At 46.9% G+C, this 26,262-nt stretch overlaps 1 protein-coding gene across 6 annotated transcripts in view; it reads right to left on the minus strand.

The window, feature by feature from the left end:
* ENPP6 (ectonucleotide pyrophosphatase/phosphodiesterase 6) overlaps positions 1-25,950 on the minus strand; it is a 34,028-nt gene extending 8,078 nt beyond the window's left edge. For 5 of the 6 annotated variants that reach the window (XM_055708938.1, XM_055708954.1, XM_055708934.1 and 2 more), the window contains exons 1-5: positions 25,092-25,946; positions 14,283-14,462; positions 7,975-8,086; positions 3,414-3,555; positions 2,218-2,397 (exon numbers count right to left, since the gene is read on the minus strand). In XM_055708938.1, coding sequence (XP_055564913.1) covers positions 2,218-2,397; positions 3,414-3,555; positions 7,975-8,086; positions 14,283-14,462; positions 25,092-25,347 — 870 coding nt within the window. In that variant the 5' untranslated portion in view covers positions 25,348-25,946. Of the gene's footprint in view, positions 1-2,217; positions 2,398-3,413; positions 3,556-7,974; positions 8,087-14,282; positions 14,463-25,091 lie in introns of all 6 variants that reach the window. The other variant, XM_055708961.1, reaches the window with a different exon arrangement.
* Between the last annotated feature and the right edge of the window lie 312 nt (positions 25,951-26,262).

Here is a 26,262-nt window from a genome sequence, read left to right on the forward strand (position 1 = left end):
TGCCAGCCCAAAGATGACAGCAGTGCAAAACCTGCTCGTGTGGTTTAAGAGGTTCTGAAAACTTGGATCATAAACACACAGGAATGCATGAATTCATGTAGTGTATATATATATATATATTTCCAATACACGCACTCAAAAATGTATGCGTGTCAGTACATCAACCTACAGAGACAGACCAGCAGAAACCCAGCCATCACAGGAGATGGTAAGCTAAGTGGTGAAAGATGCTCAAAGGCACCATGTGGACTGGGTACAGCTGCAGAAAAGGGATATTGCCTTTGGCCTCTGCCACTCATTCCCTCTTCGTGCTCTTGAGTGAACCATTGATGTCACCTCACCTGTGTTTCCTACACTTAAGCACTCAATCCCTATCAAAAGGATTGATAGTGCTTAGTTATCTGCTCCATAACGATGCTGTGAGGTTAATCAGCCAATGCCTGTGGCTTTGAAGCTGCACAAAACTGCACAAGTGGTTTATTAATATTAATCATACTGTCTGGAATATAATCACACGAATACAGTTAAACCCCAAATTATTCAGAAAAATACTTTAAATGATGAAAGAAGACGTTCATATGCCATAAAGAAAGCAGTTCTTGGAGTCCCCCGAGTGTATCTCGCTCTTTTGCTGAAATATAAATCATCTTCAAGAATAAACAGTTCAATTCTGCAAAGAGTGACAGTTTTTTCACTAGCCCTTTAGCTATGTCCCCCTTGCGTACATGTGCGCAAGAGATCTGAACTGACAGACAAGTCGCCGTAAGGACGGCACCAGGGTGTGATGGCCAGACCCTCCCACCGCGGCCGGGACTAGAGAGTGGTCCTGGTGTGTCACCAGTACATCTGGTGTCTCACCAGTACTTCTGGTGCTTCAGGATGGGCTAACTCTTAAATGTGATAACCACTACGTTCTGGTACGGTCTAGTTCGTAAACATAGCTTTTTAAAGTGAATGAAGAATAGAGGAATCTGGCTATCGGGAAACAGAAAATTAACTTTATTTCACTTTAAAAAGTAGCGCTCCAGTAAAAAAGTCCTAAAAAGAAATGAAGGATGAAAACAAAGCCATGGTGTGAGGCATTGCATGTTATTCTCCTTAGGGCTGTTAGGCTGTTTAATGAGAGAGAAGCATGTGCTTAAGACCTTTTTTTGGATAAAACCCCGGGTCTGCGTGAAGTCACAGCGTATACTTGCCCTTGTTTCAAGGTCTGGCTTACAAAAATAGGGATCTCTGAGTTAAGGCTGAGGAGAGCATCCACAAACACTGCGATCCTCTGCCGGAACGTTGAGTGAATTGTTTGCACATGCTCCTAAGACAACTTCCAATTCTGGCACTAATTGGAAATGTTCACAAGATCACAGCTATGCAAGTCCCGGAGAGCCTGTTTGGGTGCAAAAAATCAGCAAATATTCTCTTCCCAAAAAATGGCACAACCTACACTATACTGTGGCTAAAATACAATATAGAAAACAAAATTATTCACCTGGAGCATGGACTGCCCGTTGTGTGCATCCACTATATATTCTGAGGACAAAATGACTCCTCACACACGGGTTTCTGGTTAAACTATAATGTACTAGTCTATTAGTTACAGATGCTGCATTTTCATTCTTTTCAAGTGGTTTCCAATTTTTTTTTCTGTATTGTTTTAATTTGTTCCTCAAAATCCTGCAGTTCTAGCCTCGGGCTTTTATGGTTGATTCAATCCAACATGCTTATTCATCAAAATTCTTCAAAGGAGAATATTGTACAAAAAGTTATTTTTTCCAATTCTGGTCTAATGGAGCTAATTCCTCAAACTTTATGGGAGTTTACTGGAATATGAACGCCTGACCTGCTCCAGATCATTTGAAAATCCCAGCTAGAGTGTCAGTAAATTGACTAATATATGTAAAATCCTAAAACTGGATTTTCAGCTCAATTATTTTAGCTATTTATCAAAAGCGTATAGTGGTGGAGTTTGAAAGCACATATCTGTGCCAAACAAAAATGAAAGTTCATGCTTTTTAATTTGCCTGGTGTGGCTTTCCTTCAGGAACCAGCATTACAAGAGTGTCACAGGATCCAAGTCTGACTCCCAGTGAGACCCTCAGGCTGATTTTTACACACAATTCTGAGAGCAGGATTTGGATGTTACGAGCAAACAAAAGGCACGATTGCCATAAAAACCCAAGGAAACACGAAACTGAGTAAATACGAATGTGCTGTACTTACCTCCGCGTGCTTCTCGGGAGCTGGCCAGAGGCTCACAACAGGACCTCGGTCCTTCAGTTGTATGGTATCGCTCATATTGATATGGTTTTTCAGCTCAATCACTTTGTCCGCCCAAGAGATGTCCGTCATCCCATGATCAGAGAAGAGGAGGACGTTCACATCGTGCTGAAGGCCCTTGTTCTGTGGAGCAAGTGCATGACAACCATGATGGCCAGGTAAGAGCTTAGCACTGTCTGTGCCCATGGGAAGATTTGAATCCCCACTTGACCTCCACTGATTTTGTGGAATTTGGCCAGAAGAAGCATGGCCGCCAGTGCCCTCCGCTGTGCTTGGCCACCACCCGCAATGGTGGACATCCACTCTCACCTGCCGCACTGGAAGAGCCTGAGAGGTAAGAGAGATTTTCCAAAGCAAATCTATCCCCCTGCTAAATAACCAGATGCTACATCCCAGTCCCACAAACCAGTCGTCACAGTTGGTCATAGACAACCATCTCTATCCAACCGTTCTTCATCTGTGGGCCAAAACAGCTGGGGAAGAGCAACTTTCTCATGGTAGCACCTGTGGCAGGGGTGTTTCTCTCTTCCCCTCCCAAACACGAGCACCTAGCATTACAGCCTTTATAATTTAGTGAAATTGGAAATATATATTCCTCTCCTCACTGAAACACGTAAAAACCTCCAACACGCATTTATCATGGTCACAAACATTCACAGAATTGACATTTACCCAAAAGCTTGGTACCCTCTTTTTCTTGCTGCAAAATGATTTAGATCGTGTTTTTTAGAACAAAACTTGAAGTGCGGAGTTCTGAATGATGCTGCAGCAAACACTATGAAAGTTAATTGCCTGATTCCACAGACCTTAGGAAGGAAGTAGGTTTGATTCATTTGCCTACTATAAAGCCCAGCCGGCAACGCAAGTTATGAACAGAGCCGTATACGGGCTTACGGCACTACCGGTGTAATAATCCACTAGGAGGATTATAATGCCATTGATGAAAATAATAAAAATAAAGGGAATGGTGCCTTGATTTCCACGGGATCTCCATATCTGCCATTTCTCAGGAGATACAAGTTTACAGTCAATGCATCGAATTAACAGGCATTAAATAGGCTCCCAGCTGTGCCACGAAGACCAGTTGTAAACACCTTTTCCAACTGTACCCAGGAGCTGGGTTCTTGGAGACCACTCACCTTCATGAGGGTGATCATGTTGCTCAAGGCTTTGTCCACCTCCTTCAAAGCATTCTTGCGCTGCTGGGATGAAGGGCCATAGTGGTGGCCTTCCACGTCGATGCGCTCGTAGTACACCGCAGCCATCTCAGCGCTGCCGTTGCTGGAGGTGAGAGGGAGGGGAAGGAGTGAGAGGCTGACACACATGGAGACCTCCTGGTGGTTTTGCCCTCACCGGCACGTAGAGCCACAAAACCCCCTTTTCTGCTTCCAGCCCGTGCTTTCCTACCCGACGTCGCATGGCTGGGCTCACTATTCCCACCCAACATCACCCGAGTTGGCTTGAGACTCCCAGCTGAGATGCTTTTCCTTTAATGACAAAGAAAGACCCAGAAAAAATACTGAATTCTGCGCTGAATGACCTTATTAAAAGGATTGTTGGAGTTAACAGTCAAATATCCTTTAATTAAAGTTTGGTACTTCTGGCTTTCTCCCGTGTGAGGTCTTCCAAACCACTGAGGTCAATTCAGGACACATTCTTCCATGACCTTGCAGGACCCCAAGTGGTATGAATTGGGGTGAGATTTTAGATGGGGTTGTTGTTCAGGAATGTGACCAAAGGGACGCTAAGGTAATCCCAGTTGCACAAGTTTAGCTGATCACACGTTTCTGCACTGAACGCCCTCAGACTAATTAGTGGGGATTGCGCATACAGCAGTCAGTCCTTAATTACATTTTCATCAACACTGTAAAGCTCCCTGAGAGCTGTCTGGTGGATAAAATGGCAAATCTATGCTCATGAAGTTCAACCCAGTCTTCTTCAACAGTACTTAACATATGACAGGGTGTGCCATCCGAAATACACGCCTGCATCCAGGTCAAGATCCCTACAAAAAGATCTTGTATGATGCCCTGGCAAGTCCAGCTCCTCTGATTAAAGACACCTAGGTAGTCAGGTATAATGAGCGAGATAGAAGAGAAAAAAGCAGAGTTGAGGGACTGAATGAATGAATTAGGGTCTGACATTTGCATTTGTAAGTTTGCTGAAGGCCTCAAAGGAGCAGTTCTGTAGGAAGGTGAAGGTCCCTGCTGTGGTGGGAATTTCTCCACCGCTGGCCCTGCAGAACAGTGTTCTTTCTCACTCACCATGATTTTGAAATCATTCAAATTAAGCAGCCCTTCCCTCCCCCCAGGTTTTTTTTAAGCATTCATTTTAAGCATTTCCATCTGTATTAGGCATAAATTATTTTCTGAAATTTAACCCTGTAATTTCTATATTGCATACGCATTCACTGAACCTGTTGGAACTGTTGCCTTCTGCTGCAGTGCCCGTATTAGCTACTTCAGACTGCTTTCTGTCTTCTCAACTGTAACTAAACGATCATTTCAATCAAGATAGAAGCTAGAAAAGCGAGTTATTGCATAAAAAATGTCATCTTATGTAGGCTGTGGTGAGATTCATCAGTGAGGGCTCAGCACTGTAAGGATGGACGTTCAACTCCACACGTGACTTCAGTGGGACAAGCTCCAGTTACGTGCCGTGCTTAGGAGTTTGCAGGATTGAGTACAGCACATCCAGAGCTTGTGAGAATTTGACCTTGTTTCCATTCTTTGCCCGTTTTCCTAAGTAAGCCAGGCATCTCTGATCATGGCTTGCACGGGAGAAATAATCTTTCTGTGTGTTAGTCCTGTCTTCTCCCATCACCAGTAACTTTCAAAAGAAATGGCTAAGGAAAGCTGGATGGCATCAATGGTGATATCAAAAAGGCGGTTTATAGTTTATCGACACACTTCGCAAGTACCATGCAAACTTCACGGCACCTGTCCAGGAAGGCAGGTAGATTACAACAGCCCCTAAATTATAGTTGTGGAAAAGATATAAGGGAGGTTTTGGGTTTACTTGCCAAAAAAGGGTACTTGATTTAGTTATGAATATTTTTGGTCTAAATAATAAGTCTCAAAGCACCTGTTTGAAGAGACCGGAGAATGTTCCTGAAGGTTGGTTTCCTTTGGTTGCAAGAGGAGCTCAGTCTTGCATTCTTTTTTTTTTTTTTTTTTTTTTGCAATCAATGGGATTGCAAAAAAAATGGGGGGAAAAAAAAAGGGGGAGATTGCAATCAATGCTTCCTGATGAGTTTTGTACTCCTGCAGAGAACACTGATCAACCTTCCTGCAACCCTGGTGAAGCTAAGATGGGTCAGGATGATCCCATGCCCAAACTCAATTAACCCCTAGGCCACCATGCCACAATAAAGGTCTTCCTCCCTCTGCCCTGAGGTCCCTGTAAGGTTTGCCGGCGGTGGGAGCAGAAGTGCAGTTCATTAACTACCTGCCATTAGGGTGACGAAGCAAGGCATCGCTCCAGGCGACGGGCTGCCCCTGCCACGGGCTGTTTTCCCACACATAGTGCCACCCTCGGCCTAATGGGCTTTTTCAATTAGCTGGGGTGTGGAAAGGAAACACACTGGATCTGCCAGCCTTTGAACAGCTTCCAGAGTCAGAAACCCTTGCAAATGATGTAGTCGACAATAAAACACCAGTCAAGACTCTTCTACCCAGAGATGCTAACTCCTGCTAACTAAATACGCCCACAACCAAGGCGGTTCAGAGGCTTTACTTCTTACAGGCTGGCCCAGCAGCCCTGAAAATTGTTTGCCAAATTTTAAAGGACTAAACAAAGAGGATGAATGACAGAAAGGATAAGGAAAACCTACCTGATTTTTCATCTGTTCATTCCCTACCCTCCTCTCTTATTGTAAGTCTGTGTACTACTTACTCTTATTGTAAGTCCCTGCAATATTTACAGCCACCGTTGATGATTAATTTTATCGAGAATTATTCTTTTTTTCCTCTTTCCTGCCTTGCTGCAGACAGGGCGCTTAGTTTAAGAAAAGAAACCTAGGCAGAAATTCGAGAGGAATGGTGTGTAAACAGGCACCAGAGAGTGGACCTCCCACAGCTCCAGGACCATCTGTAGGATCTGGGCTCTTCAGCAGGCTGTTGTTGATGTTTATGGCAGACATCACAGTGGCAGGGATTTGCTCTTTTGCTGAAATCACCAGCTTTTGCCGATTTGCGAGCTGCACCACCAACACTGGTGTGTTCCTGCCCTTCTTCTTCTTTTCCACCAAAGGCAGCAGCCAGCAACCTTGTGACTCGGGACGAAGTAGCTGTTGAAACGTTTTCAATGGGTTCCAGCTACCCAAAACTGCAGCTTGAAGAGCTGGAGCTTTTCACCGTTTTGCCTCGCTTTTAATCATGTTCGCAATGACAAAGCTGCAAATCGTCCTGAGCAGCCTTACGCGCTTGCTTCATAGAAACCAGGCAGGCAGCTTCAAGCATATCTTAATCCATTCCCAGCTGACACCTCACCAAAAATCTTTCAACGGTAATTATGGATTTCCACCTGAAGTCAGAGCTGGTGCCTGTATTCAGTTTTCCATTCCCTTTGTTATTCACTGAATTAAACGTGTTGCAGAGGCTCCAGAAAGCCTCCTACGGCACATACGACCTCCTCATGTCACACGCAGATAACTTTCTTAAAATGTAAGCTAAATCATTTCAGGATCCAATGTCTCACATGTTCTGAGACAGCTTCTTTCTAAGCCCCACGCTGTAAACAGCGCTGTGATTCGTGAGCATCTGTGCAGCAGGACCCAGTGTGCAGCAGGGAGCAACACCTCCAGCAGCGCTCTCATCATTTTGGACCCTTTATTTCAAGAACAATCAACACTCAGCATCTGAACACAAAACTTTTCAGATTCCAATCACTATGGCAGTTCACAAGTAGTAAAGTAGAAGTATATCCTAGGATTGGATAAATTATGGAACCAACAAGGTTTTAAAAGAGGAAGCTTAGTTACAGCCGAGGTAAGGCAAGTGGCAGTGCAATCTTCTCTGATTTTACAACCTGTGTGGAGTTGTCCCTTGTTAATGTTTGGATAAGCGATGGTGGAACTTGAAAGCTGTGTGTGGAGCATATAAAAAAAGCATATTTTTCCTAGGAGGTGTTTGAGAGAGAGATTCCCATCATTCCCACCAGGTGGGCTAGCTGATCATTTTGGGTTCTTTCCAGCTGAACTATTCTATTCTATTCTGTTCTCATATTTGCACAAAATGAATGCCTGCTCCAAAATCACTGTGCCTGACGTGTTCTAAAATGCAGGAGGAGCCAAAACATTGTTCTCATAAACAAGTGAGGGGAGCTGAATTTCAGAATTTCCGAATTTCCAGGAGTTCTCTCTAAATCCAAGCATTATGAAGCCTGCTCTTGCATGTCAATGAACAGATACTCAGGGACTTACAGCTGTTTGAAACAGCAAATTAAAAATAGGAAGTCAGGATGTCTCTCCTCCCTGTTGTAGCCTACTCATGAAAAAAGGAGCACATCTTTCCCTCCCATCTTAATGAAAAGGGAATATTTCTGTTATGGTGACATTCCTATGACAGGTAGTCTTGGTCCCCATCCTCCTGCCTGGGAGCCGATCCTGAAAACCTTCCCTCGAGCAAGGTTGGTAGTAAACACAAATACTCGTGCTCCAGTGTGGGGGAAGCCCCACAGTGCAGAAGCCCAGTGACCTACCGCAACGACTCGAGAGCATCACTGATGGCATCTGCGAAGTTCCTGTCTGTCGGGACGCTGAAGTACTCGCGGCAGTAACTTGGTCTGACACCGAGGATTTCCACCTCGCAACCTACGAGCGAAAAATGCGGTGAGCTTGGCCGTTTCACCCTGATCACAGAGCCCACACCATGGGAGCCAAGTTCAGGTGTGTAAATTCCCTGTGGCGTTGCTTACCTTACACCTTCCCTGCAGGAAACCTTGCGGTTGGGAAGGGAAAAGGGGGGAGAGGTTGGTTTGACGAGTGCTTGTAGCAAACCGTACATTGGATGCTTTTATTTCTCCCTCTAAAGGGAAGGTCTCTGTGTGACCTTCCCACAATAAAACTTGATTCCCTCGTGGCAGATGGTTTCCACCTAAATCGCTAGCTCGTTTTCATTTTAACTACTGCGGCCACATAGCCTCATTTCCAGGCTTCCAGCATAATAGATTTAGATAGCGTTTCCTGAAAGTTCAGCATATACTTTCCAGTCAGACACACTGTATCTTATGGTGTAATATCCTCTATAAACTGTGTTTTATTATGTGATACTGGCACTCCGCTATTAAATCTGTTTCCCAGGAGGTCTTATTAAAACAGTATAAACCAATTAAGTGTCTGGTAACTTGCAGCCTTCCTTGCAAAATACAGTCTGTTTTGTGGCCCAGAAATTTATGGCAACAAATCCTACAGGAGAACATGGCCCTGAACACACAAAAACATGTTTTTGTGAGATTTTTTTTTTGCCCTTTTGCTCTCTGGTTACTATGCTGCTGAATAACATAAATATTTAAAAGAAGTGTGCTTTCAGAAACACTGGATCCATGCAAATTATCTCTCGATAGCCCCAGAGTCCTCCTATCGCCGTTAGGCATTTTCTGGTATAGTCCTGGGGCACAAAGGAAAGCAAAAAATAAAAATAAAAAATAAATGCTATTTTGCAAAATGGTCTCTGCACACAGCAACACAGTCAGGTCAAAAAGGCAGCTCCAAGCCACAGCCTGGATCTACCTGGATTTGTGTCCCTTCGCTCCTCCTTTGGGGTGAAAGGCACAGGCATTAAGGACGGCTTTAAGTCTACTCATTACTTGGGGGGGGGAAGAAGGTTGCACAGGAATTGTAAGTACAGAGAGGGCACTAGAGCAAGCGGAGCTGCTTTCAGAGATGCTTTACAGTGGTTTGCTTACTGGGAGGCTGCATGAGGAGAATTTGTCAGTGTCTTGAATCTCAGCCCGCAGGAACTCGCATCGCTGAGGTGCAGCATGGGGATGCAGGGAAAGGCACACCGCCTGCGGGCTAAGCTGGCTAAGAGACTTCTGATTGTGACTTCTCAGGAATACCAGGAAAGGTTAGGAAAACGTTTGGTATTTGAGCTTAGGAAATCTTTAAAAATCTTCACTGATTTGCAGAAAGCCAGCTAAGTCAGAAGGAGGTTACCCTTCCCAAAAAAGAGCCCTAGCACAGATGACAGACTCAGTCTCTTCACCCAGTCGTCCACGGTAGCGGCTCGCAGGTCTCCACATGGTGTGTGTGTTTCAAGGGGACCTCATCTATTATGATTAATCGTTTGTAGGAATTGATTATTTGCAATAATAAACAGAAAATTTAGTCACCTCTTTTACTTTTCTGTAAAAAAACCCAAAACATTTACATCGTTTTGAACCTCTATCCAATATTTGGTTTTACAAAAATTGTGGGAGTGTGTGATGGTGCCCACTTTTCCCCTGTTGCCCCAAACTTACCTCCCCTTTCTGCGCGGAGGTACTTCAGTGTTTATCTTCACAAGAACTGACTCTCCATACTGTCCCACAGTAAAACTTCTATACATCTCTACACGGCCCCTTGGAGAAATTATGTTGCGCAACAGAGACAGGTCCCAGCCACTGCCTAACCAAATCATCAAACCCCCTATTCCGTGCATGACCTGAAGCCATCCCCAGGATGCAGGAGCTCCTGCCCCCTGCCCTGAGGACATGCAGCTTCAGCCTTTTTTTTGCATGATACCCAGGGTGCTACCAGCAGCAAAACGTGGGCTTTCGGCTACCTGGGATGCTAGAGGCAACGCAACGGTCCTCCGTGGGCTTTACTAGTATTTCAGGACTGAACTGAAACTTCAGAACCAATTTCTCCTCTGACACTTGAGTCTGGGAAAAGATTGGCTCCAAAGCCAGGTAAGAAGTTAAGGACACATTTGGAAATGCGTTGGAAATGCCTAGTATTTTAGTTTAGGTGGGTGACTGCTCATAGCCAATGATGAATATGATCACTTTGCCTCTTTTTTCCTCTTCAGATACTGACATCAAATTATAATTTTCCCAGGTAACGTTCCTCAGAGTTACTCACGAGATCATTTTAACTGGAAGCATTAAGCTCTTGGGGATCTGGGATCTTTTAGTTGCTGAGTATCTTCGCTATTTCTAGATTGTCAAGTGATGAGCATGACATAAAAGACAGCAGCAATCAGAAATCATTTTGGCCACTAAATCAGAAATCATTTTGGCCACTAAATACATTGGTCTTCATGTATGCAGTTCATTGGCAGTGACCCTGAAAATTCAGGCTGCTTAGATACTAAGGGTTTCCTTTTTCTTCTTTTTTTTTTTTTAGCCCCTGTGATGAACTGGCCTTAAAATCAAATTTTTGATGTTAAGGCTTATTGCAATTCCATAATACTGGCCATGAAGACCCTTTAATATTTAAATTTCATTTTGGTAGAGGTCAGGATGGTAAATTTTCTCAGTTAAATATTACAGGACAGGAAATTTGAAAAGATTTGGAGCCAAAGAGGTTTTTCTTGGTTAAACTACAAATAGATGAGCTGTATTTACTAACACGTGATGTTGGATACCTTTCTGCAGAGTTCTGTATGACGCTAAACCTTTACTTAAAAACCTGAACTACTGGAGCAGGGACAAGGACATCTTTCACAGTTATATATAGGCTCCTCTTTATCTATCTGACACGGAGACCAGAACCTCTGCCAGCTTTAGTTACATTTCTAAACATTGATTTCACAGTCGGACACTTTGTCATAACAGAAGGTTTTGAAAACTGTCTAGACTAGCTCCACGGTCTGGTAAATGTTGTCTTTAAATGGCAAAAAGTTGTGTTTAAGCATCTTTTTTTCCCCCCTTTCTCTCATTTCAGTGTTTAGAAAAGATGTCATTGTATTTCAGCTGCCGCAGCCAGAACATGGAGGAGTCTGAGGGTCTGGGGTGACATCGCCCACCAGGCGGAGCGTGAGGAGCACCAGCAAGCTTTGATGTTGGTGGTACCACCGGGATGCACTCATCTTCCTCTGGGGCTTCTCCACCCGCTGGAGCAGCAGAGCTTCGGACAGGCAACCTGGGTGTGAGGCCACGCGTTTATTTCACCCCACGTACGGCATTAGCTGTTGTGTTTTACTTAGCAATCAGTCAGAGGATACGTGACTTTTTCCCCAGGAACGCCTTCAAGAGCAGAAACTGCCTAATGAATACCGTGAAGAAAGAAGAAGAATGTCCCTACAAGCCAAGTGCTTCTATTTTAGCAGAAGCGGTGGTTGGGACCCCTGGCATGGTGGCATTTTGGTTCTTCTGCCTCTAGAGGCAAGAGAACCCAGATGAACTCTGCCCATGAGTTGTCTTTGCTGCGTCTAAGTTGGGCTCACAGATAAAGCTGGGACTGATGGATGCTCACGTCCCACAGCCCTCCTGCTCTGGGTCCCTGTTTGCTGTGGTCTGGATTTTCTTCCTTTGAGCACTGACTACGCATGAGAGAGGAACAGAGGGAAGAATACGAAGTGGCAGATTGTGAGTTCAGACTTTGCAAGGCTTGGAACTGGCTCGGAGGAGGGAATGGCAGTGGTGCAAGTTGACCCTGGGAATCAGCTTGCTGGCGTTCACAGCACATTCCTGCTACATTTGATGGCTCTCGTTTGCCTTCACCGCTGGCTAGAAAGAAAACAGCATCTTCCAGAACAAAGTGGCTGTACATTGCTGTTCCTATTAAGAGTTTCCCAAATGTTTCCTGTTCAGATCTTTATCAGATTTGCAGGATTCATTACCGAGCAGCAGTATATTCTCAGGCTGGGAAGTTAATGACGAATAGCAGATCATATGCGGTGCAAATGTCTGTGGGACCTCTACCCACCGTGGTTATTAAACCCTTATTACTTTCTTTCGTTTTGTTTGGCATCGCTCCCCAGTCAAATGCCTTGTTAAGAATTAAAGCTTTGAAATAACAGCTCTAGAATTTTTAGAAAGGACCACGCCCTTACTATGGAACTAGAAAACGGTTCAAAAAATAATATAGGGAAAATGTAACAAACATTATTGCATTTGGGGTGACTTCTGTTTACTCCAGTTACACCTGGAGTCCTACGGCTACCCAACTGCCCTGTGTTTTAGCTCAACAGTTCTATGTTTCACCCCGCTTCATGCCCTGTGCCTGACCCTGTGTGGCCAGTACGTCCTTTGAGACCACGAACACCCTTAAAATAAGCACGTGCTGAAGCATCTGCTGAACTGAGGCACTGATTGCTTTGCCAAAGGTCACCTGTCACAGATAAATAATTAATGACAGGCAGATGTACATGTCACAGTCCACAGCTAAAATACCAGAGCTGGCAAAAAATTGCCCCTGTGTCATTAGAGAGTCAATGCATCCACCTGGCAGCGTAAGCACTGGGAAGAAGGAGGCTCTATTGTTCCCTGCAATTTTCCACTGGAAATACACCGGTAAGTGTGAAGGGTATACATATGTATATAGGAGTACATATATATATATACATCTCATGTGTCTTCTCCCTGGGAGACACCGCTCAGAGGACAACACGAAGGAGCTAGGTAAAGTCCAAAAGCATTTAATGGGAAGTGATACTGTTCTTTTGGATTTCAGAAGCTTTCTGTTGACTGTTACATCTATTCAGTATATAATTATACCTGTTCAGTGCAGTTACATTAGGAGCTAAAAATGATTGGTCTATAGAAATAGGTCTTTTTGCAAATATTTAGAAGAATTTCTATATTCTTGTATAATGTCTATATCCTGCTTTTTGCATTGCAGCCACTTGGGTGATCTCCAGTGAGAAGCAGCTTTTTTTTGCGATCTTATCCAAACCATTATATCTAGTCTGTAACTCCAGTCCCTTGGACTGCCTTTGGCAATACTGTCCCCCTCAGATCTTTTCACTCTTCAGTACTGTGGAAATACGCTGGATGGCTTTTCAATGTTTTTCATCTCGGTCTGCTCTTTCTTCCCTTTCCTGAGAACTGAGGCCTTTTTTCTGGGATGCCATTAGCCACACTGCATGGAAAGACCGTGACCAGGCACACGTGCATTGGAATGCAGAGACAAGCTGGCCAGGAGCCCGTGGCATGAGTCAGCTGCTGCTGCCGCCCCACCATCACTGGCTGTATTCAGTACAGCTCCTCCAGCCTGTGGTCCTCAAGCCTGCAGTTACACGTACGAGGATATCGGCACACTGCTCAGGGAGCACAGAGTTGAAAGGTCAAAGAGTTGAGAACCTTGCAAAGGATTTGGTCTGGAACATCTATTTCTATGTGGGTCCCTAAACAGACAGCCTAAGGGCATACTCCTATTTGTTAAAAAACACTCATTATTATAGATCCCTAGGGATTTCAGTGGTCCAGTATCCAGTGAATGAGGAACAGAAGGTCCAAGTCCCTCCAAATGAATGGCTTGGTCTCAGAGCAACGGGGACCTCAGCTGAGTTAGTGATGAAGACAGACAAGAGTGCTCACTCCAGCTCACCAAAGGATACTTCCTTTTCAGCTGGATTTTGCTGTCCCCACAGAGGAGATCATCTTCAGCTCTCACCTACCAATTTCCAGGTTAAAACCAAACAAGCACTGGGGCAGGATGGCTGCTGTTTGAAACTTCAGTCACTGACAGAGTTTTGCTCCATGAACTTAACGGAGCAGCCATTCAGCACAGCAGAAGCTACAGGTGGGTGAGAGGAATGAATGAGCAGCTGGTGGAGGAGGGGATGCCCTACAAGCCAGTGCCCCCCGAAGGTAATATTTGGTGGAAATCTACCCCCAATGACACTTCAGTCTTTTCCTTCCTAAGCATAGGCAAACTGTCATGGCCTAAGTAAAGATCATAAATGTCTATGAGTGGTTAGTAAAGCACTCATAATTCTTGTCTGTATGTCAGACTACAGCTCCTCTGTATTCTTGTATGTATTCATAATTCTTGTCTGTATTAAAGAGCCATCCTAGAGCATATGGAGTGTTTAGATGTAAGGATGCACTGTTAAGATAATAGCAATTTTTGACATACTAACCTGGCCAGTAGTACATGGAAACGTTCTTTTTTTCTTTCATCATTGTGACCCACAAAGGCTCCGATCCATTCCACCAGAGAGGCAGCAGGCTTTCTTTATTCACACCAATATCGAAAGATACATTTGTCTTTTGGTCCCACATGTAGTTTCCAATCATCTGATGGACCTCACAGTGGCGACCTTCGGGGGTGGAGAAAAAAAAACCAGCACAATCAGATTGGTGTTCTTCAGCAGAAGGATGCCACCAGCACCACCACTGCTACCACTGGACCATCCACTGGTATGAAAAGCCCTGATTTAAACTCAGGGACCTCTTACCTTTCAACTGTTCATATGATCTTCTTGACTCTGTTACCTTTTATTGGGGTCCTCTAGGTAGGTCTCTGTGTCCTCCAGTTCAGTCACCTAAAAGTTAGCTGCTGGAGTTTGTGAGCCACCTGTGTTCCTGTCACAGTCAACGGAGAAAAGGCACTTCTAGAAAGCAATTAGATGCCTATCTTAGGATGGCATTAAGGTATCTGGGAGGAGTCATCCTCTGCAGGTGCACATTGCTCTCTGTGAATTGTGGAGAAGGATCACAGCATTTGCTTAGCTTCCGGCAGCCAACTTTTCGCTGAGGCCAGAAGAAACAAATCCCGCGCCCCGTGGCCTGCTCAACATGCCACACACAGTCCACGCGCACAAACCATGGCAGTGGCAGCCCACGTGGGTGCCACACGTTTGGCTGACACCTGGTTCCTTCTACACACACAACATCTGCCAAGTCTGAGTCCAAGGTACCTGCCAGCACACAGACCCAGCGGGCTGCAGGAAGCAGTCTGCAAACAGGAAGGGGTAAGAGCACGACCAGGAAACATAAAGTTGGGGAAACTCGCATTTCCCGTCATGTTGTTTTTCCAGAAACAAGCAAAAACCAGGCTAAACACTTTTATTTTATGTTACAGTTAGGTTGGGGTTTTTTTCTTAAATGAAGATGCTTTGTTCTAGGTTGTAGGGACAGCAATCATTTCATCAGACACTTTCAGCCCTCTTACTGCATCTTGGAGGCCCTTACAACACACTAGCATATAATAGCCAAGAGATGTCTTCTGCTTCTTGTCACTGTCAGAAGAGAAGACGTATTTTAGGAGTTACTCTGCAGGCAAATTAACGAAAAATGGGAAAAGAAACGTTGAAGAGTAAGTTGTACTGGGAGTTCACGATTTCCATATCTTAAAAAGCAACAACGGATGCATGGGTGAGACACTGTCATCATCAGCTGATGAGTCACGATACTGCACGGATCCAGATAACAGGCTTTGATTATTGTGAGACTGAGCATGGTGATCAGAACTGAAACAACTTTGGTACGCTTGTTTTGAAAAGGCGTCATTTTGAGCAGAGGACTTTGTACACTTTGGGTACATGTGACCTTGAAATGGATTTTGAACTCTCCTTCCCTAATACAAACTATTTCAGTTATGCAAAACATTTCCTCCCTCCCCAGTACAGAAAAGCAGTCCCAATTTGTGGCAGTCACTGTTTACCATATTAAACCAAACATGTTTAATACAGGAGAACTGGTGGACTGGATGGGCAGTAATCCATCCTCTTTAGGCTGCCAAGTGCTTCCTTTAAGTCTCAAAAGATCCCGAAGGAAGCCTCTATAGCGTATCAAAAGCACAATCTTCCTACTTAAGAGGACAATCCCACTTCTTCAGCTTCTTGAAGTCCACGTACTTCTAGGTACCTATCAACCTGCTAAACTGCAGGCAGGCAACTGGTGCCGTCCTGAGAAACCTGCAGGCTGGTGCTGAAGCTCTTAGGTCATGCATGTGTATGATGTATAGTAGTCTTTATATAAAAAACAATAAGCTCTAGCTGCTACTGATGTGAGCTCCCTCTAGGATTTAGGGTCTGCTGTCGGTTTGCCCAACTCTTTAAGGAACAGAATGCAGATTGTTCTTTCTGCTGTTGTTGGGAAGTTTAATTAACTGTGTGCATTCATATGGAGGACTGTATTCTTCTGATCTCCAAATCAGACAAGTTCATCCTTCTATGGACTCCAACTCTCTTTTTTTTTTTATATTGAAAAAGAGGCCTAGAAGACTGTAAGGCATCAGTTTTCACTGCAGACATCCCTGCTTCACAGGGCCAGAAGGGAAGATCAGATGAGCAGGCAGACCAAAAGACATGACCATTTGATGCTGCCTGGAGCCATCACGCCTGCTTGCCTGAAGCCTGTGTCCCAGAAAGACCCTAGACTTTCTTGGAAGACTTCAATAACCAACTAATCAATCTCTTCCTTGGGTTGCTCATCCCAATATTTATCATCAGTAAACACTGTTCAATCGGCATGCCTGGCCTCCAATTTTATTTTTCACCTTTGTTAATCTGCAGCTGTGGCTACTGTGTGCCTTGCTCACTAGATTTAAAAGCCCTGCGGTAGCCGGCACTTCTGCCCCCTCCCCAAACACTTGCACACAGAATTAAGGTTGCTTCTCAAATATCCTGTGGGTCATCTGAAGAATCCCAGTTCTTTACATCCCCTCTTGTAACTTATTTTCTCCAGCCTGAGAAAATGACCTTTGGTGATCTCATTTTTAATGATTATCAAAATCACAATATGGCGTTAGACAGTCACCATAACACACTGAATTTATTACTGCTTCCATTACTGCAGCTTTGCTCCATAATCAAATGTTATCTCAAGAGTTTCGAAAGTAGAAACAGGGCAAAAAGCAATTTCAGCATACAGATATCATTGTTTAAGCTCACTGCAATCGTAGTAAAAAGCACCTCTTTCCTCAAGCAACAGCGGAAAACAAAGAGGGTATAGTTCCCCGGAATATGATAACTGCTGTATCCTTCTGGAAGAGAGCCAGCAGAAGCATTTGCAAGTCTGCATGCTACAGCTTACTTGGACACTACATTTCTTACAGCATTGGCTTTGTCTAAAGCACATTCCCATGTCTCCAGGCACTTTTGTCAGCATTCAAATGAATCTATGCAAAACAAAGATGAAATTAAAAAAAAACAAAAAACAAAAAACCACACAACCAACAAAACATACAGCCATTTGGCCACCCACAGCAACAGCATGGTAACACTGAGTGCTGTGCACCCTACACTGACCGTACGTGAGATATGGAAAGCAGAGCATTTGCTACAGGAATGACCTCTTCTTTCTTTGGTGGCTGCAGGGACAGTGTGCAGGATCACCAGTAGGCACGACAGATCATACAGGGACCACCTGCGCCTAAATCTGCAAGCAAAAACGCTCTTCTGAGACACTTGATCTTTTTTCTAAAAGAGAGGCAGCATGCGGCAGACACATCATGCTATACCTGGTGCATCAGGCAACAAAAGAGGTAAAACCATCTTTGCATTGAGCAAATCAGACTTATCGGAGAACCCACGGTGTGTGTATTAGCCAACGCAGCAAAGGCACCATAATCTGCACCCATGCGGTATCCACCTGATGCTGAACGTAAGTACATGCATTTAGCTATATGTACCGTCCTATGTAATATTACATGCGGGCCTTGCTGCTACGGTGAGCCTTCTCCTCCCATGTCCCACCACGATGGCCCCACTCCCCAGAAAGCGACAAGGGCCAGGAGGGCAGGCGCAAGCACAGGCTGCTGTGGGACTAGACCAGCTGGGGAAGAGCTGGGTTCCTCCACACAAACAGCTGCACACACGTAAGGTAGGTAGGTTTTAACAGCCCAAGTGAGACATGCAGTTAGTTCCCTTTCTCCCCTTCCTTCCCTCCCCACAACGTTTTTCCTCTGCTACCCCCTCGCTTGAAGAGCCACCTAAATGCTGACCCAGCCCTGCTAATCTATCCGCCCCTCACCCCACTTCCAACCCCCCTGGAGACCTGCTGGATGACGTGCCCTGTGGAATGCTCTGCCCATGCTGCCTGCCATCAGGAGGAAGAGAGCAGGACTTCAAAGTCACCAGCACTGTATCCCGCTGTGGAGCGGATACTGCGGTGTTGCCATCCCCAAGGACTGAGCCCAGCCTGCCGCGAGCAGCGCATCCCCAAGGGCCCAGCTCTGCCTGCTTTGATCCATGCCCTGCTCTGCCCTTTCCCTCGCTGGGTCTCATCCGCCCTGCTTCGGAAAGAAAGACTACAGGGAAAAAACAAAACCCACGTGCAAAACCTTAAGTGGCCTGGAAAAGACCAGGGCTCATTAGAAGTCAGGGGGGAGCGCGGGTCTGAGCAAAGTGGCCCTGCCATCTGCAGGGCCCCAAGCAAAAACAGTACCTGCAAGACGCGCATGGACAACTTACGCTCCCAGAAGAGCTTGCTGCCAAAGTCTTTCCAGTTTTTTATGACCTCTAGTACCAGACAGATCCAAAGCAGAAACACCGTCGCCTACGTCTGGCAAGACTTTGCAATCCAAGAAGGATCACATCAAAAGGCACAAAAAAATCTCTGCTCTACACAGCATGATTATTTTTTTTCCCTGAAGAGATTCATTTAATAAGAGCGTGAAATTCTTAATTCAATGCTTTCATAATGGGGCCAGGGCTGGGGTGCAAGAAAATTGCTTCCAAAGCATCCATTGCTTCCAAAGCATCCACTTGGATTCTGTTCATCCACTGTGACTTCAGCTCTGGGCGAAGAAAATACCTTGATACGTGAATGTCCACTTACTGCTGCTAACAGCTGGTAGTAGGTATACTAGTTGTGAGCTCTGAGGTTGTAGCTAGTAAGAAGGAAAAAACTCCGTGCTTCAATTTGTAGCATATGAACTTGTGTTAGAGAAAACTTTCTGTTCTCCACTTTGAAAGTGTTTCCATTTTTTTTAACTGGTAGAAAGCAAACACAGATTTTTACAACATTTTGTGTATGTGTGAAAGTGAAAAATCTTGGCACTTGGCATTGCAGCCTTCCTGCAGGCGGCAAGTAAACAAAGTGAGATAAAGAATATAAAAATGAAAAATGCTCCCAGTTCCCACTCTCTTCTCCAGCCTGTCCTTGCTAGGCTAGGACCCCTTCCCTGGCAGTTAATAGTATTACCACTGGCAGCTTTGTGCTCTTCTGCTTTCCAACGCACAATTTTAGAAATGGAAAGCTACTGAATCTAAGAAAAAGAAGAGACTATTAATTTTAAAACTGTATGTCACGAACAGTCTTTTAAATCTTGGCTGCTGCTGGCATCTGTGGTGGTTAAAAGAAGAGCAAAAAGAAAAAATCCTGTTACCTTGTCACTCATCATGCTCTTTGTGTCCTTCTGGCATTTTTCTCAGCTTGGACAGTGAAGTTGAGATAGCTTCAGTTCATGTATACCCATAATATATTTCCCTGTTGTCCTCTTATTTCTCCATTTTTCATACCACAGACAATGTGCAGGTATTCTTTATGTAGTTAAAAACGTGCTTAACTGCTAAACAAAAATTGTTAGCATCCTTTCCTGGACCAGGCTGGAGTCTGGATAGAGTTAGCTGGGCAGCAGAAAAGAGGCATCTGCTACAGCCGCCAGCGGGCAGCGCTTCCTCTGGGTACGGAGTGGACGGAGAGCAGAGATGCTGTGCTGTAAACCAGGAGACCTCTCACAGCAAGCAATAAACGGACTAGTACGTGTGCACATCAGCCATACCCCGGAGGACTCCAGGGGTGGGACCCCAAAGGACATTTGCTCCCAGAAAATGTGGGTAACCAGGGTAACAGTGTATGTCAAGATTTGCTGTGCTCAAGGGAAAACAGAATCAGACTATTTATGTCAGACCACGACATCATCCACCCTCAGCAGTCAAGTATGCCAGCATGGAGAGTGAGGAGTGGGGGAAGGATGGTAAAATCACGGAAGGTGAGTGAAACCTTCAGCCTGGCAGAGCAGCCCTGGACCATCACCCATACGTGGGAACTCTGCCGTGTTGCCACTCTCCCCCCTGTTGAGCAGAGGAGAAAGCAACGGCACACGCAGGGATGAGCTGCAGTGGCTGGGCAAACACCACACACCACCACTGTATTTTAGAGAAGCCCCAAACGTGCCGTCACCAACTTACGTCAAGTGTGGGACAGCCCTGCAAAGACCACAGCCCTCATCTTGAGTGCAGGAGACTGAAACGTCCTCTGTTCAACCTCCTTCTCCACCCCACGAGCTTGGTGGGACCTCACAGCCTCTGTGCCAAGCATTTAAGATGAGGTCCTACCCAAAGAGGGACACGGAGGCCCCTCGCCAGCTCCTCTGCAAGCAGCATCCCACCACCCACCTCCACGAGCAGGGACTCCCCCCATGCCCCATGCGGGCCAAGAGAAATACGGCTCTTGGACGTGGGGCTGCAGAGCTGACCGGGCAGCTGGCACGTCCTCACGGAAGACCTGCCAGAACAGGCCTCATTTGTTGTTAAGATCTTAGAAAATAAATCCTCTCCAGGTTTCCAGCTCAGATGTGATAGGGTTTGCCTGTGTTTAGGCTGGCTGGGGCTGGAAACATGAGGGGCCCCTGTGTTCCCTTAGCTGAGGTGGGGGGGCTTCAGGGGCACTGGGGTGCAGGGGGTCCCCCAGCAGCTCCCCAGTGCCCGTGGGTTGGCAGGCGAGGGACATCCAAACCTCTCAGCATGTGCAGCTTTTCTCAAGAGGTACGGCACAGAGAGCTCTGAAGCAATAGCTCACGCTCGCAGCGATTATGGGGGAGACCTCAGACTTTCCATTTAGCTTGGCCTGAGAGCTCTCTGCAGAGCCAGGCCACGGCAGGGAAAGGGAAAAATTAAAAAATCCCCGCAGGATAAAAACCTGAGATGGCTTGTGGTCATATTTCCTTTCTTTGTAAAACAAACAGCACACGGTGCAATTAAGCGAGCCTTTTGGGACATGCGTATTTGGACTCCTTCTTCCCTCCCTTGCCAAGCCCACGTCGAGTCCCGCAAAGCCCTCCCAAACACCGGTGTCAGCAACAACAGCTCCTTTTACCTAACTTGCATTTTGTGTCATGCCTTTCAGGTCAACAACAGCACTATCTCAACTGGAGCATGGAGAGCTAGGACACCACATGGGATGCGGTCTACCAGCTCAGAAAACAACCCAGTCACCCGAGAACCAGCCTTTACAGCACTGTGGAAGCCAAAACGGAGAAACACGGCATGAACGAAGCTGCTAGAGAAGACTGCTTTTCAAAGGGTCAGATTTGTACGACAATACAACCTTGGGCTACCTTGCACACCACCAGATTTTTGTAACAAAACAACCGCTCCGGCTGCATGTCAGCGAGATCCCTTTGCTCCAGCAGTGACTTGGCTGTTGTTTGGTGCTTCTTCAAGCAGCCGGTCATGATGCCATGCCCTGGCTCGCAGGCAGACTGGAGCTTCCCCCTCAGCTCTGAATCACTGGGTGACGTTACGTGAAGAAGCCAAACCATCAGCATTCATCTTGTTTCTACGCTCTAGTTTTCTTTCTCGTAATTGCTGTAGATGTGGAGGAAGGGAAAAGACCCCTATACAGGCCCCAGGTTTCGGGCTGAGGCTCTCTGTGCCACTCCGGGAAGCTCTGGCAAATATTTTCTCATAGGTTAACCGCAGCAGCAGATTTAAGTAGGATGGGGACCCACAAAGAGCTCTGCCATCACCGCGCAGCACTGTGTGACCACAGGCGAGTCACCTCCCTCCCCCGCTTCCCTTCCAAAGTTTACCCGTTTCGTTTACCTAGGTTGGGCCCTATTCCTCCCACCGTGTCTGTGCTTCACCTAGCACGTAGCCTCAGCAAGATGGGGCGTGCTTCAAATTAGCATGCATTAGTTAGTTGGTTTTAGATACGTGGCTCTTGGTCATCAGTTATGGTTGCATCTACTTGGTTATAGCTTTGAAAATCTCAGTAAACTTGCTGTTTCTCGTGATATATTTCTCATTAAGTTCAGTTCGGCTGCCCTCTTGAAATCACCAGTGAAGTAAAATATAATGACTGAAAGATCCTGCAGATAACTGAGCCGCTGCGCTGCATGCTATTGCTTGCTAGTTGCCTGGTGCAGAGGAAAGATACGTTCTGGCAGGGCTGACGGGTGCAGCTTGGCATCTGCACTGAGACACGGTGGGGCAGATGCTTCTGACTTCCATAACCTCTGCCTGCAGGTTGGGGCAGGAGGAGAAGGAGGTGGGTTCACCTTTGAGAGGGTGGACCTGTCCCAACAGTGATGGTGTCTGAGGAGCAGAACCCACTGTCCTCCTCCAAAGCCACCAAAATGAAGGAGCACTTCTCTCTGTAACAACTAAACCTCCCTGGCGTCACAAAGGTTGTGTGGATGTGGGGTAGAGGGCAGTACACAGAAAAGGAGGGGCCTTGCTCACCTGAATGGATAGAGGCAAGAGCCAAATCCATCCCGATGCAGCATTTTCATGCGCACACTGTCCTAGACCTGGCAGCCTCGTTTGTTCCTGAATGGATGTGGGGCCACAAGAAATTGTGAACGAACGGAGAAAGAAGAGACAGGAGTATTTATCAAAAAAAAGTGGTGGGATATAATGGACGAGCCAGGGGTGGGACTGTGCAGGCGGGGCCAGAAATTTCTTAAGCTGATTTAGCTGAAAAAAGCCAATATAGTATGAAATTGCATTCAAAAATGCTAAAATAAGGCAATCTGGAGGTTAAAATGCGAGTTTCTTAACAGCTCACGAAGCAGCAGTGTAGGACAAGATATGAAGAATAGCTGGTGCTTGTAGTCCTTGATTTCCCAGGGGAAACTGTGACATTTAAGTCCCACACATCCCAGTTGCAAACAGAAGCAAACCCAGTTGCAGTTGCAGTCGTGCCCCCCTGGCCCCACAGAGGAGATGCATGACTGGGGAGACGCAAGGCAAGCTTTTCCGTGCCCATACAGCGGCAACAGGGAGACAATAACTTGCCAGTCCCTGAGCAGGACACTATGGCACGATACTCATGTCACCCTGCCATGCTGCGTTTTTTTCCAAAAGCTGTCCCAGCTTTGCACATCAAATGCGCGCAGACCGAACACAGCTAACGCTACAGGTGCTGCATGTACCACGCTTCTAACCGCACCATCACTGAAAACATGCCATCTCCTTTCTGTGGAGACCGCACCATGGCACTGGGGGTACGACCAGTGCAGCCATGGGACTTCCCCTGCTGTCATGCCAGGACACAGCCATGGGGTCCACTAACACCCCGAGGGCTCAAGTGCAGTCTTGGATCTTCCTTTGGGCACGTTCATCACCTACACCTGGTCCTTGACTGGTTCCTGACCTATTTAACACCGGTGTGACCGACTCGTGTTCTGAAGGTGAATTGTTATTTGCATCGAAGTTGTATTTGCATTGAGATCCTCATCATGAAGAGCAGGGAACTTTCAGGAAGAGTTGAGTTTGGTCTCACAGATTGTTTCATTGCTTTGAGCTTTGAGCTGGGGTGTACCCTCTGGTGCCCTAAAAATGTGAAAAGTCTAGTAGCGGTGTTTCATCACCTAAAACAAAACTCCTTTGTGAGTACAAAATAGGATGTTTTCAAAACTCCTCGAAAGGCTGATTACAGACTTCACTCAATGCATATGCGCTTAATAGGAGTGATGATTAAGTATGGCAAGGAGCAAAAGCTGCTTTCCCTCTTCTCAACAACTCCATCCAAAGGCTTTTTGCACACGTGTTCAGCCGGTTTGCCTGCATACACCTAAAGAACACGGGCTGGAGTGGAACAACACCTCTCTTTTTCAGTCCTGACATTTGCTCTGCATTCATGCATTTGCATCAAGTCATGAAATAATCCTGTGGTGGTGATGTACTCTTTCCTGTTAGCAGGTAAGCAAGAGAAAGGCATTTCTTTTGAGAGAGAGGGAGGGAGGAAAGGGTTAAGTGGTTTCAAAACAAGCTGGGCACAACTGATGTCAGATTTCTGTCTTACAATAGCATCTATTTGCTTCCCCAGCAAGCGGTATATGGACCGCTGGGCACTGTATTGTTCTGAGGACAGCAGAAGATGCCACATATCTTAGGAGAGGACAGCTTTTCTCACTCCTTCTTCCCATTAGGTGGAGGTTCTTGTTTGTTAAATAACTCCAGAGAATAATCCAATCGGAAACTGCAGAAAAACTTTTCTGTTTGGTTTTTTTTAACTTGTTGTTTCCAAGGTGTCTCTCTCTGACTGCCAGCTGCACTCTGTGCACCTTCCCAGCGTCACTGTCATCATGTGTCACCCTACTTTGATTAAAAGCAAATCAGCATCATGAAAACCATGACTATCCTCCCAGTTTTCTGAAAGCCTCTCCTGGGCATTCAGAAAAGCTGTAGGGGATCAAAAGGAAAACTCCTTAATGTTTTCCTATTTGGCTATTTCAGATGGTTACAGATAGGAGGACTTAGAGCAAAGGTAAGTTGAAAGCAGAAAGTCTATTAAGTTTAAAAAGAAATTTAATGCTGAACTTGCCAAAACAGACCTGCTGACTGAAAAGAAGTTCTCTTGTCAACCACCCTCCGTTTACATGCCTTTTTATTAACTGGAAAGGCTGTGAGTAGGCTCCCTATTTATTTTCCGTGAATCTTCCCCTTGTTTTCACGTTCTGTATGCAGCAGGGAGCCCTGGGCGGCCAGGCAGCCGCGCTGGCGGCAGGTGGGGGACCCGGCAGCACCTCCGGAAAGCAAAGGGGAACTTCAAAAATCAGCTTCGAGCAACGTTTCCAAGTTCAGAGCAGGTTTCAGACAAGGAATACTGAGCTGTAACGCCACAGTGCGTTTAAGCTCCCAGCTAAAAGCACAACTGGTGTTATTTTTACGTCGGGTTTGGAGGAAAAAGTCACGGGGAGCTGCCCCCCCGCTTCTGCACCGGGAAGCCGGCAGCTCCGGGGAGCATCACGGCGCAGGAACGCACCTACTCACCTGTCATCAGCGTGTAGTAATTTGGGTAGGAGAGGCTGGGGAAGTCCGGGGTCATGTAATCCACCTTCACCCCCATGTTCACGATGTCCCGAAAGCCCGGCAGACCCTCCAGCTCGCTGTCGTCGATGTAGTCGGCGCGAAAGCCGTCGAGCAGGAACACCAGGAGCTTGCGGTGGGCCGAGGGGGCGGCGGGCGGCGGCAGGAGGGCGGCGAGGGCCGCGGCCAGGAGGGCTGCGGGGAGGCTGCGGCTCCGCATGGCGGGCGGCCGGGGCCGGGCAGAGCCAGGGATCCGCAGCAGCCTCGGGGCCGACCCTGGCACGGCTGTGCTCCCCCCGCTTCCACCGCCCGCGTTAAAGCGACAGCGCTGCCCCGCGGGCGGGGGAGGTCACAGGTTAATTGCGAGCAGATGATTAACTGCTTAGCGGGGGGAAGAGCTCGCTGCGTCCCGGCTGCAGAACGGCGGCTTCGCAGCGCTGGGGAAAAGACGGCGCAAAAAGCTCCGCAGCCCGCCGGGACGCTGCGCCGAGCCGCCCCGGGGAGCGGTGCCTGGCGGCCCCGGGCCGGGCGGGGGGCGGCACCGCCCGCGCTCCCGCTGCTGCTCCCGCTGCTCCTCCCGCTGCTGCTGCTGCTCCCGCTGCCGCCGGGTGCGGGACCCACGGCGGGGCCGCGCTCCTTCGCAGGGAGCGTCGCTCCCCCACCGCCCGAAGGTGCGCCGTCCCCTTGTCTTTCTGGCAGAAGCCCGGGCTGGGATGAAGGCAGCGCATCTCCCGGTGCATGCCCCGCAATTCGGCGGCCCAGCTGAGGTGCACCGCACCGAGCGCACCGCGCCGAGCGCACCGCAGCGGCTGAGCCAGCTCAGCTCGGCACGGACCGCGCACCCTGCGGGGGGCCCGGCCCCTGGCTCGGTGCAGCCGCGGGGCTCACCCGGCCCCTGGTGCGCTGGCAGGAAAATCGAACCTTCAGCATCAGACAGCACCAACGACATCTTCATTTTCTGCCTGTTGATACTAAGATCTGGGTGGTGCCAGATTTCACATTACAAATGTCACATGAACAACTCAAACTTGCTCACATTCTAGTCAGGAGTCACCACCAAGTTCTTCTCCTGGCAGCCACAGAAGCCTAACGCTACCTCTGAAGCAGTGCCAGCATTATACTGTTGTACGCTATA

This window comes from Falco cherrug, chromosome 1 (genome assembly GCF_023634085.1).
Source record: "Falco cherrug isolate bFalChe1 chromosome 1, bFalChe1.pri, whole genome shotgun sequence".
Lineage (NCBI taxonomy): Eukaryota > Metazoa > Chordata > Aves > Falconiformes > Falconidae > Falco > Falco cherrug.